At 44.4% G+C, this 15,704-nt stretch overlaps 1 protein-coding gene across 2 annotated transcripts in view; it reads left to right on the forward strand.

Annotated features, from left to right (window-relative positions):
* Positions 1-15,704, forward strand: part of rhbdf1a (rhomboid 5 homolog 1a (Drosophila)) — a 308,833-nt gene that overhangs the window by 144,305 nt on the left and 148,824 nt on the right. For both annotated transcript variants that reach the window (XM_072559432.1, XM_072559434.1), the window contains exon 4: positions 11,705-11,840. In XM_072559432.1, the coding sequence (XP_072415533.1) occupies positions 11,727-11,840 (114 nt within the window). In that variant the 5' untranslated portion in view covers positions 11,705-11,726. The remainder of the gene's footprint in view (positions 1-11,704; positions 11,841-15,704) is intronic.

Here is a 15,704-nt window from a genome sequence, read left to right on the forward strand (position 1 = left end):
TGGACCAGTTATAGGAGGCAGGTATCTGGAAGTAGGTTATTACAATGAAAGCTCACTGATAGAGACAGGTAAAAATAACGGATAGAAGATACATTACAGTCACCAGCTGTAAATAATGTTTTGCCTGGAGAATAGATTTGTCTTTAACAGTATTTATTTTCACTGGAGTTTACTTCTGTTTATTGAACTTGGACAAAAATGGTTTGACAAAATGCACAGCCTCAGATTGTAGTAGATTGATATTGTGCTCAAATGTGTTTTTTTTTGGGTTTCAAGGGAAGTTTGCAAAATGTGAGTCAAAGTTATTCCTGCACTGGGAAAAAGTTATATTTAGTCTTTAATAAACCACATGGCAGATGAGAGAGTACGTTACGCTTAGTTTTCCTGTTTGCAAAGTTGGCTTGGTTTAGCTTTTGTTGAAGTAATCATATTTCGCAGCCGTGTAACGTGTTGTGAATGAAGGATGGTGCAAATAAATAAACTCATCAGAATTTAAGTTGTAAATTACGAGGTAAAATGAGTATTTGGGAAAGGTCAGTGAGAAGTTTCTGTGTAACCCCACACAAAATTCAGAATCCCCATTTGAGAAACAAATATAAATAATTAAACATCAAAAGCTGAAGCAAGAGGCGAAGATGCTGGAAATAGAGCAGGTCATTGAAAACTAAATCTCATGTGTCTTTTTTACAACCCCTGTCCAGACCAGTAATCCAAAAAAGATGGATTTTCCAGTGACTGAAGCAAAGAATCACATGACAACATGTGATTGGTTTCTGCTGTAACTATCGGATATATTATAAACTGCAGCAAACTGTTAGACGCCAACCAAAAACGTCACAGCGTATTTATATATTACGCCACACTGTCAGCAAATTGTGGTCGTCTTGTTTAAAGTTCCAAGTTCCTCCTGCCTATGGCAGGATCTACCCTTCCTGCCTCCGAGAGAGAGAGTCATCCTGTGTTTGTTTTAAACCGAATCCACATCAATCAGTCCTCTGAGCTACAAGAAATGGCCTTCTACTCTATGGCAACTCTTTGGATGGCTACAGTGTGGAAGCAGGCCATTTCAGCCCATCAAGTCCACAATGCCCTTCTGAAGAGCATTGCACCCAGACCCACCTTCCTACTCTAACCCCATAACCCTGCACATCCCATGGCTAACGCACCTGGCCTGCACATACCTGGATACTATGGGGCAATTTAGCGTAGTCAATCCAATCAGTCTGCACATCTTTGGATTGTGGGAGGAAACTGGAGCACCCAGAGGAAACCCACGCAGACATGGGGCGAATGTGCAAACTCCACACAGACCGTGAGGCTGGAATCAAACCAGGGTCCCTGTCGCTTTGAGTCAGCAGTGCTAACCACTGAGCTAGGTGAAAGTGGGTACTCCAGATGCTGGAGATTAGAGTCAAGGTTAGAGTAGCGTTAGAAAAGCACAGTAAGTCAGGCAGCATCCAAGGAGCAGGAAAATCAATGTTTCGGGCCAAAGTCCTTAATCAGGAATACCCACTGAGCTACAGTGCCAATCTAGTCCCATTTTCCAGCACTAGGCCCATATCCCCCTAAAATCCTTCCTATTCCTATACCTATCCAGATACCCTTTAAATGTTGTAATTGTACCAGCCTCCACCATTTCCTCTGGCAACTCATTCCATTTACGCACCACCCTCTGTGTGAAAAAGGTACCCCTTGGGTTCCTTTTAAATCTTTCCCCACTCGCATTAAACCTGTGTCCTCTGGTTTTGGACATCTCCACCATAGGAAGAAAGACCTTGTCTATTTAACTTATCCATGCCCCTCATGATTTTATAAACCTCTATAAGGTCGCTCCTCAGCCAAAGAACAGTCCCAGCCTATCCAGCCTCTCCCTGGAGCCAGTAACATCCTTGTAAATCTTTTCAGAACCCTTTCAACTTTCACAACATCCTCTCCATAGCTGGAAGACCAGAATTGGATGCAGTAATCCAAAAGTGGCCTAACCGCTTGTAGGTCATTTTCCCTGAATCTCTGTCTGACAGAGCTCTGAGACTCTGTGACAAAGGTCAGCTCTTCTTCCGTTCTGTGAAGTTAAAAATCACACAACACCAGATTATAGTCCAGCAGGTTTATTTGTAAGACCGAGCTACCTCCATCAGGTAGCTATGGAGCAGGATCATAAGACACAGAATTTATAGTAAAAGATCTGCGTCCTGCAACTGAAATGATATTGAACAACCCTAGATTGCTGTTCAGATTTTCATCTTTCAGAATGGGTTGCAGGTTTTGGTTCATTAATCCCAGAACAACTTTCCAGTCACATTCCTGCAATAACTTAAGGCAATAACCAGCATTTCCACATCATTTCTCTGAAGGTATTAACACTTCCATCTTACTGTCAATAAGTTCTTTCTATCTCTATAACTGGTGGATCTCTCAAGTTTGTCTCTCGGCAGTTTAGTATGGGGGTCATGTAAGTTTGTTTGTCAATAGATTTCTTTGGAGTTCGCATCCCCCTCTCCAAACCACTCAATTTTCTGATGAAGGGCTTTTGCCCGAAACTTAGATTTTCCTGCCCCTCAGATGCTGCCTGACCCTGCTGTGCTTTTCCAGCACCACTCTAATCTTAATTCTGATCTCCGGTATCTGCAGTCCTCACTTTTGCCGACTCAATTTTACCACCAGTTACAGGAGACAGTTCAAAACATAAATCATATACAGTTGGTAATGAAGTGCAGTTCGTTCTTATTCCACCGAAGTTTAGATTTGTTGCTGGAAAATGACGTAGGCTCTTTGATACTAACTGAGGGCATTCTCACTTCACGTCAGAGTCGAGTTCCTGAAAATGGCGACTAAGTGAAATACCTTGAAATGAAGACGTTTTCATTTATTTGGGGGAAGTGGAGAGATGTAGATGGAGCTGATGTGTTCCCATGTGTCCAATGCCCTGCAGGATAGGCAGAGGGCTGAGCTGGTAGTGCAATACTGTCTGTCTCAGGTGTGGCTGATGCGTTAAACATTATTGTGCCTGGGCATTTTCTGAGGATAGTGCCTGAGGCTTTAGCTTCTCAGTAGGGCAGGGAAGTGGGTGGACGTGATGAAAGTAATGAATTAGGCAATGCTAATGATGTCATTGACATGATCTTTTAGAAGGCATTTTGCCAAAACTCCCCTTATTGATTGGTCAGTCTGGGGTCTCGTGGGTGGGCACTCACTGGTGTAGACAGCACGGTGGCATGTGGGCGGTATGGTGGTTTGCACTGCTGCCTCACCGCGCCAGAGACTGGATACAATTTCCGCCTCAGGCGGAAACTCTGTGTGGAGTTTGCACATTCTCCCCGTGTCTGTGCTCCAGTCTTTCCTCCGGGTGCTCCAGTTTCCTCCCACAGTCCAAAGATGTGCAGGTTAGGTGAATTGACCATGCTAAAATTGCCCGTAGTATTAGGTGAAGGGGTCAATGTAGGGGAATGGGTCTGGGTGGGTTGCGCTTAGGTGGGTCGGTGTGGACTTGTTGGGCCGAAGGACCTGTTTCCACACTGAAAGTAATCTAATCTAATCTAATCTAATCTAAAGTGGAACGATGTGGGAAGAGGTCACAGGTGTCTCCTTCCGAACTTGAAACGCTAACTGTGTTTCTCGCTGCATAGATTTTGCCAGACCCGTTGAGTTTCTCCAGCATCTTTTTGTTTGGTTTATTTTATGAGACTTGGTGACCTGGGGGTTTTGAAATGGAGTCCAGGGGGGGATTAAGTTTCTTGGCATGATGTGTTTTTTTTTCTTGTCCTGGTGACTCCTTTGAACGTGGGCTGCCAGGTGAGCCTGAGCAGTCAGAGGTGGGAATGGTATCTGCTGCTGGTCAAGAGGGAACGGGGTGTGATCTGTGAGGAGATGATGATGGAGACCCTTGCACAAAGGAACATGCTGTGAGTCAGACTGCGGCTTGGATCAAATAAATCACCTGACCCTATCTGACTCCGCTGCCTTCCCATAGGTGTCCTCCCACTTGCCCGATCAGAAGCAACATTGGGTTTTGGACTCATTTTTGAGAGTGATGTCAGAGGGACTGATTGACTGGCAGGTCTTATTCTGACCACCCTGTTTCTCCTGATGCTGATGGGCAAGTTCAAATTGGAAGGTTGGCTGAGATCACAATGAACTATGGTACCCCAAGACATCTGGCTCATCTCCAGCTTTAAGTATGGAATGGAAATCCACCTGCAGTCCTCAAAGGGTTAACAAACATTGTGTTAACAACGTCTCTTGAGACCCCTGTAGTCTTCCCACGACTGAAAATTCTTAATTTTGTTTGATGCTGTGTTCTCTCAAGGCTGTGGTGACCATGTTTATATAAACTCTGTGGTATTTGGCTACTGTACCTTTTTGATTCTCAAGGGAGATGTGGGTGGAAAATTGCAGTCTGTTAGCCAAATATAGTATTTATGTTTCCAACCGAGTGGAACACTGGCCCATTAGCCAGGGTATTGTCAATAACTCCACATGAATTCTGAATGGTCAAATGCAAAAGCTGCTAAAATATTTTCAAATAAATTGTAATTGAGCACTCGCAACCTTGGCTACCACTACATCATGACTACAGTGTGCACGAGCTCGGAGATGGAGGTGCATTTCTTTAGCACCAAAGAGGACAAGGGAAGCAAGCCCGTGGGAACTCTTTCTCCCCATGCCACTGCCTACCCTGATGTGGAACTATATTGCTGTTTCCTTCATTGTTGCTGTGTGAGAAGCAGGTGCATTGCACCTCAAAGCACTGTCATAGTATCTTGCCTGCCCAGACTCCAATGATGTAAGCCAGGAGGCTTAACAGCACCTCCTGGAGAGTGATGGCTTTAGTGGTATTATCACTGGACTGTGAATCCAAAGACCCAGACAACGATCCCAAGGAAACCTTTCGTAATCTGGAAATGGCGTAAAATGAAGGTGCGTTATTTCAATGGGAAAATACTGGTGTTTTTTTTTTGTAAAAGTGAAAAAGCTCTTCAGATTCACGAAAACAGGTACTAATGTAGATCTTTTGTAAAAGCGAAATTGTGTTGTGTGAACACTTAAAAAGCGGGGGATACCTGTATCAGGAAATAAGAGTAGAATGATTGTTGGAAAACCAGTTTGGTTCACCAGTGCCCTTTTATTGAAGGAAGCTGCCATCCTCACCTGGTCTGGCCTATATATGACTCCAGTCCCAGAGCAATGTGATTGACACTGCTTTTATTCCTGACGAAGGGCTTTTGCCCAAAACGTCGCTTTTACTGCTAAACCTCGGATGCTGCCTGAACTGCTGTGCTCTTCCAGCACCACTAATCCAGAATCTGGTTTCCAGCATCTGCAGTTATTGTTTTTACCTGATTGACACTGCTTGTCTAGTCAGTGACGCCCTCATCCAATGAATAATTTTTTAAAAAAATTTAGGCACGGACAACGGATGCTGAACATTGCTATGATATCTATATCCTGTGAATCAATTTGTAAAATGGCTCGATGATAAGAAAAAGAAACTAAACGTCGGGGAAGAGAAATCGCTGCAGTTTTCAAATTAAAGCTAAATTGGAAAAGGCTCTGTCACTGCGTTGAGTAAATAAAAGCACACCACAGTGATGTACTGATGGGACTTCATACGTACAAGCAGATTTTGTTCAGTTCTGTTCAGAATTTTGGCCCATTAAGAAATTGTGTCTTCAAGAAGTATGACTAGGCTTTTAGTGAGAATTTTCAACACCACAGAATTTCTGTGCTGTGCTGTACTGTCAATCTCCTGCCATAACTTAGGCTGAAGTTCAGTGGTGTTTCTGGAGGAATGATATAAATAGTTGTATTTTGTGATTTTCTTTTGGTGGGGGGTGCGGGGGTGGGGGGTGGAATACACTGAGTTTAAGGTCATCGAGTGGGAGGGCATCTTGTGGAATTACTAAGAGTTAGCCTCCAGTGGATAATAAAAAGAACAGCTAGTGCGACGATTATCAATTGCTCCCAGATGAGAATTTCTTGTCAGATGCTGTCAGTGAGACACTAATAAACCCTTTCTCCTTGGATGTGCATGAAATACATAATGACATCAGAAATCGGGATGGGCTGAGGTAATTGAGCCCCTCAAGCCTGCCCTACCATTCAATAAGACCGTGGCTGATCAACTGCAAGCCTCCATTAACCTTTTCTGCCAGCTTCTCCAAACACTCAACTCCCTGATATTTCTAGAATCTATCCCCCTCCTTCAAATGCTTTGTGATCATGTCTCCACTACTCTCTCTGGGATAGAAAATTCCAGACATTCATAGAGTTGTACAGCATGGAAAGAAACCCTTCAGTCCAACTCATCCATGCTGACCAAGTTTCCCAATCTAAACTCATCCCACTTGCCTGCATTTGACCCACATCCCTCTGAACTTTTCCTGTCCACGTACCTGTCCAAATGTCTTTAAAATGTTGTAATTCCATCCACCTCCACCATTTACTCTGGCAGTTCATTCCATAGACACACCACCCTCTATATGAAATGTTGCCGTTCAGGTCTCTTTTAAATCTTTTCCCCTCTCACCTTAAACTTACATCCTCTTGGTTTTAGCTCCCCTTCCCTGGGAGATGACCTTGGCTATTCCCCTCCTGATTTGCCTCTCATGGTTTTGTTAAAAACTCTTATGCTCCAGGGAAAAAAAAAAGTTGCAGCCTCATCCTCTAACTCGAACCTTCCAGTCCCAGCAACGCCCTAGTAAATCTTTCTTGCATCCTTTCCAGTTTAATAACATTCTTCTTCCAGCAGGATGACCAGCGTTCTGCGCAGTATTCTAAAAAGTGGCCTCGCTAATGTCCAACACAACCGTAACATGATGTCCCAACTCCTGTACTCAATGCTATGACCAAAGAAGGCAAGCATGTCCAAACCCATTATCCTTTGGGAGAAGTTCCAGTTCCCTCCCCAGGCCCATGGATCCATGACCCCCCAGTTCAAGATTCCGTCCACCCTCAACCTGCCCAGTGGAAATACCCTCTTGACATCTGCCCTGCCATGTCCTCTCAGAATCTGGGATGTTTCAATATGATCACCCCTCACTAATGAATAAAAGGCCTATCCTGTTGTTCCAGTCTTGATAAGACAATACCTTATCACTGGGAAGCAGCCAAGTAAATCTCTTTTGAACAGACTCCAATATCAGGTGTACCATTTTTTTTAATACAGGAACCAGGCGGGTGGCAAGGTGGCTCAGTGGTTAGCACTGCTGCCTCACAGCATCAGGGTCCCAGGTTCGATTCCAGCCTCGGGCTACTATCTATGTGGAGTTTGCACATTCTCCCCGTGTCTGTGCGGGTTTCCTCCGGGTGCTCCGGTTTCCTCCCACAGTCCAAAGATGTGCAGGTCAGGTGAATTGGCCATGTTAAATTGCCCAAAGTGTTAGGTGCATTAGTCAGAGGGAAATGGGACTGGGTGGGTTACTCTTCGGAGGGTCGGTGTGGGCTTGTTGGGCCGAAGGGCCTGTTTCCACACTGTAGGGAATCTAATGTAATCAAACCTGTCGACAGTACTCCAGGTGCAGCCTCCCCAACAACCTTGTTCAGTTGTAACATGACCTGTCAAATCTCTGTCTGGTCATTTTGATATTTTTTGCCAGTTTGCTCCATAGTCAGTTTTCTTCCCCTTTTTTATTCTGGGGAAACATTTGCCTGGAGCGTTATAACACTGTACATTCTAACGCGGCTAATCTGCTATAAGCCTATAAATATTATGCTGTTCTGTATAATTGTTGACATTTTGTGATTATGCTGGAAAATTGCTATGAATCTGAATTGTTCCAAACTGATTTTGGTTCAGTTCTGTTTATCGAGACACCCAGATTTAACTTGCAGTTTCACTGGGAACTTAAAAACTAGTCATATCCCACTGGCACAGCCGTTCTGGGCCCTGTCCAACCTTCCATTGACTGGCCAACTTTCCACCCCCGCTGAAGTTTAAAATGATTGACACTGAGTGAACGCCCACCCAGCTGCTCCCGATTATCAGCTGTGGCTTTTCCTTCTTTTGATTTAAATTGTCACCCGTTTGATTCCACACAGCTGTTTTCCCCCACACCCCCACCCCCACCCCCATTCCTCTTGCCTTAAGGCAAATGTAAACGAGGTGTGGGAATTAAATTAAGCTGGGTCTGATTTCCAGCAGTCTACAGGGGCACATGTTCCATTGCTGCCTTATCCTACCTCAAGCTAACATCAGGGCTTTGAGTTTTTTGACCATGAATGAGAGGGAAACAGGAGCGGCGCAGTAGTGAGCACTGTTGCCTCACAACGCCAACGACCCCGGTTCGATTCCACCAGGTGATTGTCTGTCTGTATGGAGTTTCCACGTTCTGCCCGTGTCTGCATGGGTTTGCTCCGGTTTCCTCCCACAGTCCAAAGATGTGCAGGTTAGGTGGTTTGGTCATGCTAAATTGCCCATAGTGTGCAGGGATGTGTAGGTTAGGTGGGTTAGCCATGGGAACTACAGGGTTACAGGGAAAGAGTGGTCTGGGTGGGATGCTCATGGGAAGGCCAGTATGAACCCGATGGGCTGAATGTAAGGATTCTATGAAAATGTTTCAGGACTAGTTTAGAATATGTGGTCGGCATGGACTCGTTGGACCGAAGTGTCTGCTTCCATGCTGTACGTCGCTATGACTCTATGTAAGGTATTCAGAAGTAGTGGGAAAGTGACTCAGAGGTAAGGAAATGGTCAAATCACTACTGAAATGTTAGAGGTGCAGGCATGACCAAAGGCAGGAAATAGTGGTTGAGAGGGTAGTTATCAATGGTTTGGGGAGAAGTCTTCTTTATAAACAAGCCAGCTCTGGAAGAACTGGAAAGGACCAGTATCCATTAGTGTTTCAAAAATTGACTGGTGAAGCATACAAAGATCCTGAAGGGATTTCACAAGGTGGAGCCTGAAAAGATGCTTTCCTTTCTGAGAAAGACATGACCTGGTGAGCGTTTGCAGACAAATGGTCGATCTAAGACACGTGCGGTTTTTCTGTGGATCTGTGGAACTCTTTCTTCCCCAGCCAATGAGAGGGCGGGATCATGATCTATTTACAAGGCAGAGATAGGAGCAAATTACTGCAGATGCTGGAATCTGTACTGAAAGCAATGAATGCTGGAGATCGCAGTAGGTTAGACAGCATCCATGGAGAGAAAGTAAGTTGATGTTTTGAGTCTAAATGACTCTTCATCAGAGCTCTATTCCCAAGACACAGATTGTAGGTTCAAGACTAGCCAAGGGATTATTGGGGATCAGGAAATTGGAGTTAAGGTCGCGATGTGATCCTGTTAGAATAAGGAAAGTTACAGTGCTGGAACAGGCCCTTCGGCCCTCCAAGCCTGTGCTGATCCAGATCCTCTATGTAAACCTGTCACCTTTTTAAGGTTCTGTATCTCTCTGCTCCCAAACTATTGTTACTTAATATTGTTAATATTTATAGCAGAGTTGAAGGGCCGAATAGTCTGTCCCTGTCCTGATTCACATTTCCACACGTCAGAAGGGATGAAGTTGAGGGGCGTTGATACATTCAGTCGTGGTTCAGAGTTGAGCTTGTGCAATATGATCCATTCCTGCATGATTTTTCCTCTTAAATTAAGTTATTCAAAGCATGTGATGTGTAAGACTATACCTCTTTAAGCTAGACTTAATTCAAATTATTGGATAATTAGATTTCATTTAGCACCACAAATCTCCTGTGGAGTTTCAGTTCAATTGCTTAATTGGAATTACTGCATAATTCAAACTGCTTTGTGACAGAAATGGTTTTACATCAAGTAAAGCAGATTCAAACGAGGCTCTCTAAAAGGCATTTGGATGGGTATATGAACAGGAAGGGTTTGGAGGGATATGGGCTGGGTGCTGGCAGGTGGGACTAGATTGAGTTGGGATACCTGATTGGCATGGACGGGTTGGACTGAAGGGTCTGTTTCCATGCTGTACATCTCTATGACTCTTCCGGATTCAAGGCCCACCTGCTCCACATGTGGAGAATAACATCTCTGAACAGGCTGATTAGGAAAACAGGTCACAATATGAAACTCTGTTTTGTCTACCTGACTCCTTTTGTAGTTTTGCTCTCTTCCCTTGTCCTTCAGAACCCTCACTCTCGTTCACATATCACCCCCCATCCACACCCCATCACGTACCCATCTTGCACTGTCCCCATTTATCCCTTTTCACATACTTACCCTTACATTCTCCACCCCTTCACTCATCCCACTTCCCTTCACACTTTCATTTGCCCCACTCCACTCCCACCCCCTCCACCCTATTCCCCTCTTCATGTCCCTCTGTTTGTTTCTCTTGGTTTCATTCTCTTTCTGTTTCTCTCTCACCCCCTCTCCCCCGCACTGTGGCAGACCGTTGCATGTGGAGCTGTAACCTGAATTGAATCTATGGCCTCACCAGGAAACATGTGACACATTGATGAAATGCAAAGTGTAGTATAGGAGAAGTTAAAATTCGCACAATACCAGGTTATAGTCCAACAGGTTTACTTGGGACTACTAGCTTTCCGAGTGCTGCTCCTTCATCAGGTGGCTGTGGAGCAGACCATTAGTCACAGAATTTATAACAAAAGGTGTCAGTGTTATGCAACTGAAACGATATCTTGAACAAACCTAGATTGCAATCTTGTGGATATCAGAGGTGAATGATACATTTGAGGAGAGTGAAGCGGAAGTGTCAGTCTGTCAAAGTTGACTTTCTGAAGAGTAGATCACTGACGGCAGTTTTGAAGGAGATTGGGACGGGACCCTAGCGGACAGAACATGATCAGCTTGTGTGCGAATCAAGACCGGAGGTTTGGTCAGCAGTTTAGTTGGAATAAGGTCTCATGACCAAGTTGTGCTCTGAGAACATTAGAAAAACGAGGGGTGTACACTGTCAGTACGGGATCCACGAAAGCTGAAGAAGTCGTTTGATTTGGGCTTGAGGGGAAGGGAAGTGACAGAGATCATTGGTTACATCAACAGGAAAGCTAAGCTGTGATTGGCTGCCTACCTGTGGCTGCAGGCATGCATGGTGACTGGGATCGCAAGCCAATCAGCTCATTGAGTGCTAATAATTCAAAGGTCATCAGCACGCTTCTTGGCCTATTGCAGAGCTTGGCTTTGGAATCCTTCCCTGCAAAGATCTACTGGCCAACCCAAGGCTGGCAGCTTTAGTCTCCTGAAGACAGTTGGTTGAGACCCAATCTTCAGTAGGTGCACCCAGCAAGAGTGATATTCTTTTGCATCTTGGATGCGTGGGGGAGGATGCATTCTTCAGTGGAAGGGCAGTTGGGGAAAGTGGAAGAGAGTGGGGTAGGGTGACTATCAGTGTCCACCCTTCTTCCTCCTGTCGGTACCTCTGGATTGAGGCAAATGCAGCCCCTAGATCCCAAAAACCCAGTGGGGAAAGTCACCCTCCCCATCACTTCCCTCAGATGACTGGGCTGGTGGTGAGGGAGGCCTTAATTTAATCCAAAAGGTGACCTTAGCGAGTCTAGAAACTCCAGTGGGCCTTCTTGCTCAGCACTTAATTGACGAAGCGAGGTTGAGTTCTTGCCAGGCTCAAGTGCTGCCCATTTTACCACCCCGGGGAGGGCAAAATTCCTAATGTTGAGTACTTGTTCCCTCTGAAATCTTTAGCCCTCATGTACTTGTCAATAAGGGGGAAATATAACCATGATGACATGTGATGAAGAAAATGTCTCCCTTTTCTCTCCAACAGACTCTAGCTTTAAACCGGGAAGATGTCTGACGAACGCCGCGATAGTACGAGCAGCTTACAGAGGAAGAAACCACCTTGGCTCAAGTTGGACATCCCCACCTATCAACCCCCAGTGGAGGAGCCCAGCTTCAATTCGGTATGAATGGACAACTTGTTTAATCTGCCTCTACCTCTATAAATTAGTCAGTGGAACCAGAAGACCACAGGCTCCTTGGAAAATAACTGTCCAAGTGGTGTGGCAGAGCAAGGAAATTTTAGAGATACAGATTTGCGCAACTCTAGCTACAAAACTAAGCATATTCAAGCAAAATATTGTGATTTATCTCTCGAGGGGTAAAATTCAAAAATGGGGAGGTTATTTTAGATGCATATAGAACCTTGAATAGACCAACCGCTCACAATTCTTGTTTCCATATACTTAAAACAACATAGAGGTTTATAAAATCATGAGGGGCATGGATAGGGTAAATAGACAGGGTCTCTTCCCTTGGGTGGGGAACTCCAGAACTAGCAGGCATAGGGTGAGAGAGGAAAGATATAAAAGAGACCTAAGGGACAACAATTTCAAACAAAGGGTGGTGTGTGTATGGAATGAGCTGCCAGGGGAAATGGTGGAGGCTGGTACAGTTACAACTTTTAAAAGGCATCTGGGTGGGTATATGAATAGAAAGGGTTTGGAGGGATATGGCCAAAATCTGGCAAATAGGACTGGATTAATTTAGGATATCTGGTCAGCATGGATGAATTGGACCAAAGAGTTTCCGTGCTGTACCGTCTCTGTGACTCTATATAACTGTAAGATGGGGGAAAAGGATTTGCAATGATGATACCAGAGCAAAGAGATTATAATTATTTTGGTTAGTCAATTGACCCACTGGTGCAGAAAGAGAATATTGAGGGTTGACCCCTATCAAATGTCTTCAGGCTTATGGATAGGTTCAGAAGCAAAATATTGTCGGTGCTGGGATTATACATTGGGTCCAGCAGCATCTATTAAATGGAAATGGAGTCAGTGCTGCTTTGATTCTGATGAAAAGCCTCTGACTTGAACCATTTGGTTCTGTGCCTCTCCGCAGATGCTGCATGACCTGCTGAGTATTTCCAGGCTTTTATTTTGTTAAGAGTGAGTTCGACAGGCTGAGCATTAGAGAAGGTATTGTCACTTGTCGAGATTCCAAGATGAAGGCCATAAAGTAGGAGGCAGGGATCACAGGAGGAACTCTGTGTGGCAAGCGTGTTTAATTTGCCAAAGTTGTCTAATTCACTCCGATAAGTAAGATGCAAGGGAAAAATCAGATAAATACGTGTGGGAGAAAGGAAGAGCAGGTGATAAGGTTGAAAAGAGGAACTCCATGTGGAACAAACCTTGGCAGGGGCCAGTTTCAGTTCTGAGCTATAATCGTGGGAAACGCTGGTGCGAAGTTATCCCGTCCAGCACAAGATCCCTCCTCGTGCTTTCTGTGGGAATATATAATACATCTTTAAATTAAATTATCGGTGACAAATGGACATGCTGGGAGCTTAATGAAAAGTATTGTGGGTGTAATAACGTTGGGACTTTCCAGTTGCTGTTCGGAGACTCTGTGTGGTAAAGGGTTGAAACCTGTTACTAACTCCATCTTATGCCATGAACTTCTCTGAAGGCTGACTCAATGCATATTCATCCCATTTATCTTTTATTGAATAGCAGCATGTGGTGTGGGAAGCTAAGAAGATTAAAACTTCAGTGTGATCAGGTGCAATTAAACGTTCTTTCTGTCCCATAATAGTTCATAAACAACATTCTTCAAAGCTTCTTCTTAAAGTAGTCTTATCTCTAAAGAAATAATGAAGAGGGGAGTTGGAGCAGACTATGCAGCCTCTTCATCCTGTTCCACCATGTGGTTTGATCATGTATGTCAAGGTCAATTACTCACCCTCCTTCAATTTTGCCATATCCCATCCTTATAACAAATCCCAACAGTCTGCTTGCAAATTTCAATTGGCCCAGCATCTTTTTGAGTGGGAGAATTCATGTCTGCAACACTTTGTTATTTTCTTTATTTGAAAAGTGATTTTAAATCACTTTATTTGTTTGAAATCACTTTGAAATTCCTGATTTTCAATCTTTAATTTTAAGATTGCTCCCCGCACCACATGATTAGCTGCTCGGTATAGAGTCTATTTGGCCATTTTGTGAATCTGCCTCCGTAAGATTGCCTTTCGATTATTTAAACTTGTACAGAATATGAACCAACCCTTGTGATTTTACTCTGCTAACATTCTATTGAGTCTGTCTCCAAACCCAATGAATTCTCATGGAGTATGTGGTTCCCCAAATGAATACAACACTCCAGAGGGGAGCTGGAGATCTCGAAACCACTGAAGCATAAGTTCTCCATTTCTTATTCTGACTCATTTAAGAAGAAGGCTGACGTTCCTTAAGCTGTTTAAATTACTTTCTGTATTTGTGCACTAGCTTTCTGTCATCTGTCTATGCAGACATTGAAATCCCTTCACTGCTCGGTCGTTTCTAGTGCCTCTGCATTTAAAGCAAGTCTGATTTTTCAGTCTTGTGCTGAACGTGGATGACTTTACACTTCCTTGCATTGAACTCCATCTGCCACAGTTTAGCCCGCTCAGTTTAGTTAATCTCCTTTCTAACGCCACCTCCCACTCTTAGTTATGTAACTTGGTCTCATACCACAGAGCAAGTCCAGATCCTGGGGTATGTAAGTCAGATTACCTTTCCATTTTCATCATTTGGCAAGGATATATCCCAGGCCCATTGATTGTGACCACCTAGTCAAATGGGATGTGCATTACCATCATGTGAGGTGCTTTCTTTGTGAACTACTCTCCTCATCGGTGCAAAAGGGACATTTTTGTTAAACCCTATTTTTGGAGCTACAGGAGCTGTATCAGAAGGTGGTTGTTCTGCTTCTGCAGAAAATTAAGAAGAGGAGTAGACCATTCAGCCCCTCAAGCCTGTTCTTCCATTCAGTATGATTCGGGGGTGACACTTCACCTCAGCACCAGGGACCTGGGTTCAATTCCACCCTTGGGCAACTGTTTGTTTGGAGTTTGCACATTCTCCCCATGTCTGTGTGGGTTTCCTCTGGGTGCTCCAGTTTCTGCTCTCAATCCAAAGATGTGCAGGTTAGCCATGCTAAATTGCCCGTAGTGGACATGCAGGCAAGTTGGATTAGCCAAGGGAAATGCAAGATTGCAGGGATAGGGTAGGGGTGTGTGTCTGGGTGGGATGCTCTTTGGAGGGTCGGTGTAAAATCGATGGGCCGCATGGCCTCTTTCTGCACTTTAAGGATTCTATAAAGTTACCGAAATTATGGCTGATCTGTGGTCTTCCTCCATTTACCTGCCTTTGACCCATATCATGAAACACCTTCACTTTAGACACATTTATCTATCTGAAATTTAAAATCAACAAATGATCCAGCCTCCCCTGCCAGCTGAGGAAGAGAGTTCCAACTGGTGACATCAAAATATCTCTCCATTTCAATGAGATCTGAAATAATGGGTATTTGGCAAAGCTTTGAGAGATAGGAGGAAAGTAGTTATAGTGTCATAGAGATGTACAGCATGAAAACAGACTCTTCAGCCCAACCCATCCATGCCGACCAGTTATCCCAACCCAATCTAGTCCTACCTGCCAGCACCCGGCCCATATCCCTCCAATCCCTTCCTATTCATTTTCTCATTCAAATGCCTCTTAAATGTTGCAATTGTACCAGCCTCCGCCACTTCCTCTGGCAACCCATTCCATACACGTACCACCCTCTGTATGAAAAAGTAGCCCCGTAGGTCTCTTTTATATCTTTCCCCTCTCTCACCCTAAACCTATGCCCTCTAGTTCTGGACTCTCCGACCCCAGGGAAGAGACTTTGCCTATTTACCCTGTCCATGCCCCTCATAATTTTGTAAACCTCTATAAGGTTACCCCTCAGCCTCCAATGCTCCAGGGAAAACCACCCCAGCCTGTTCAGCCTTGTGTGTGTGTGTG

The sequence above is a fragment of the Chiloscyllium punctatum genome, chromosome 40, assembly GCF_047496795.1.
Source record: "Chiloscyllium punctatum isolate Juve2018m chromosome 40, sChiPun1.3, whole genome shotgun sequence".
Lineage (NCBI taxonomy): Eukaryota > Metazoa > Chordata > Chondrichthyes > Orectolobiformes > Hemiscylliidae > Chiloscyllium > Chiloscyllium punctatum.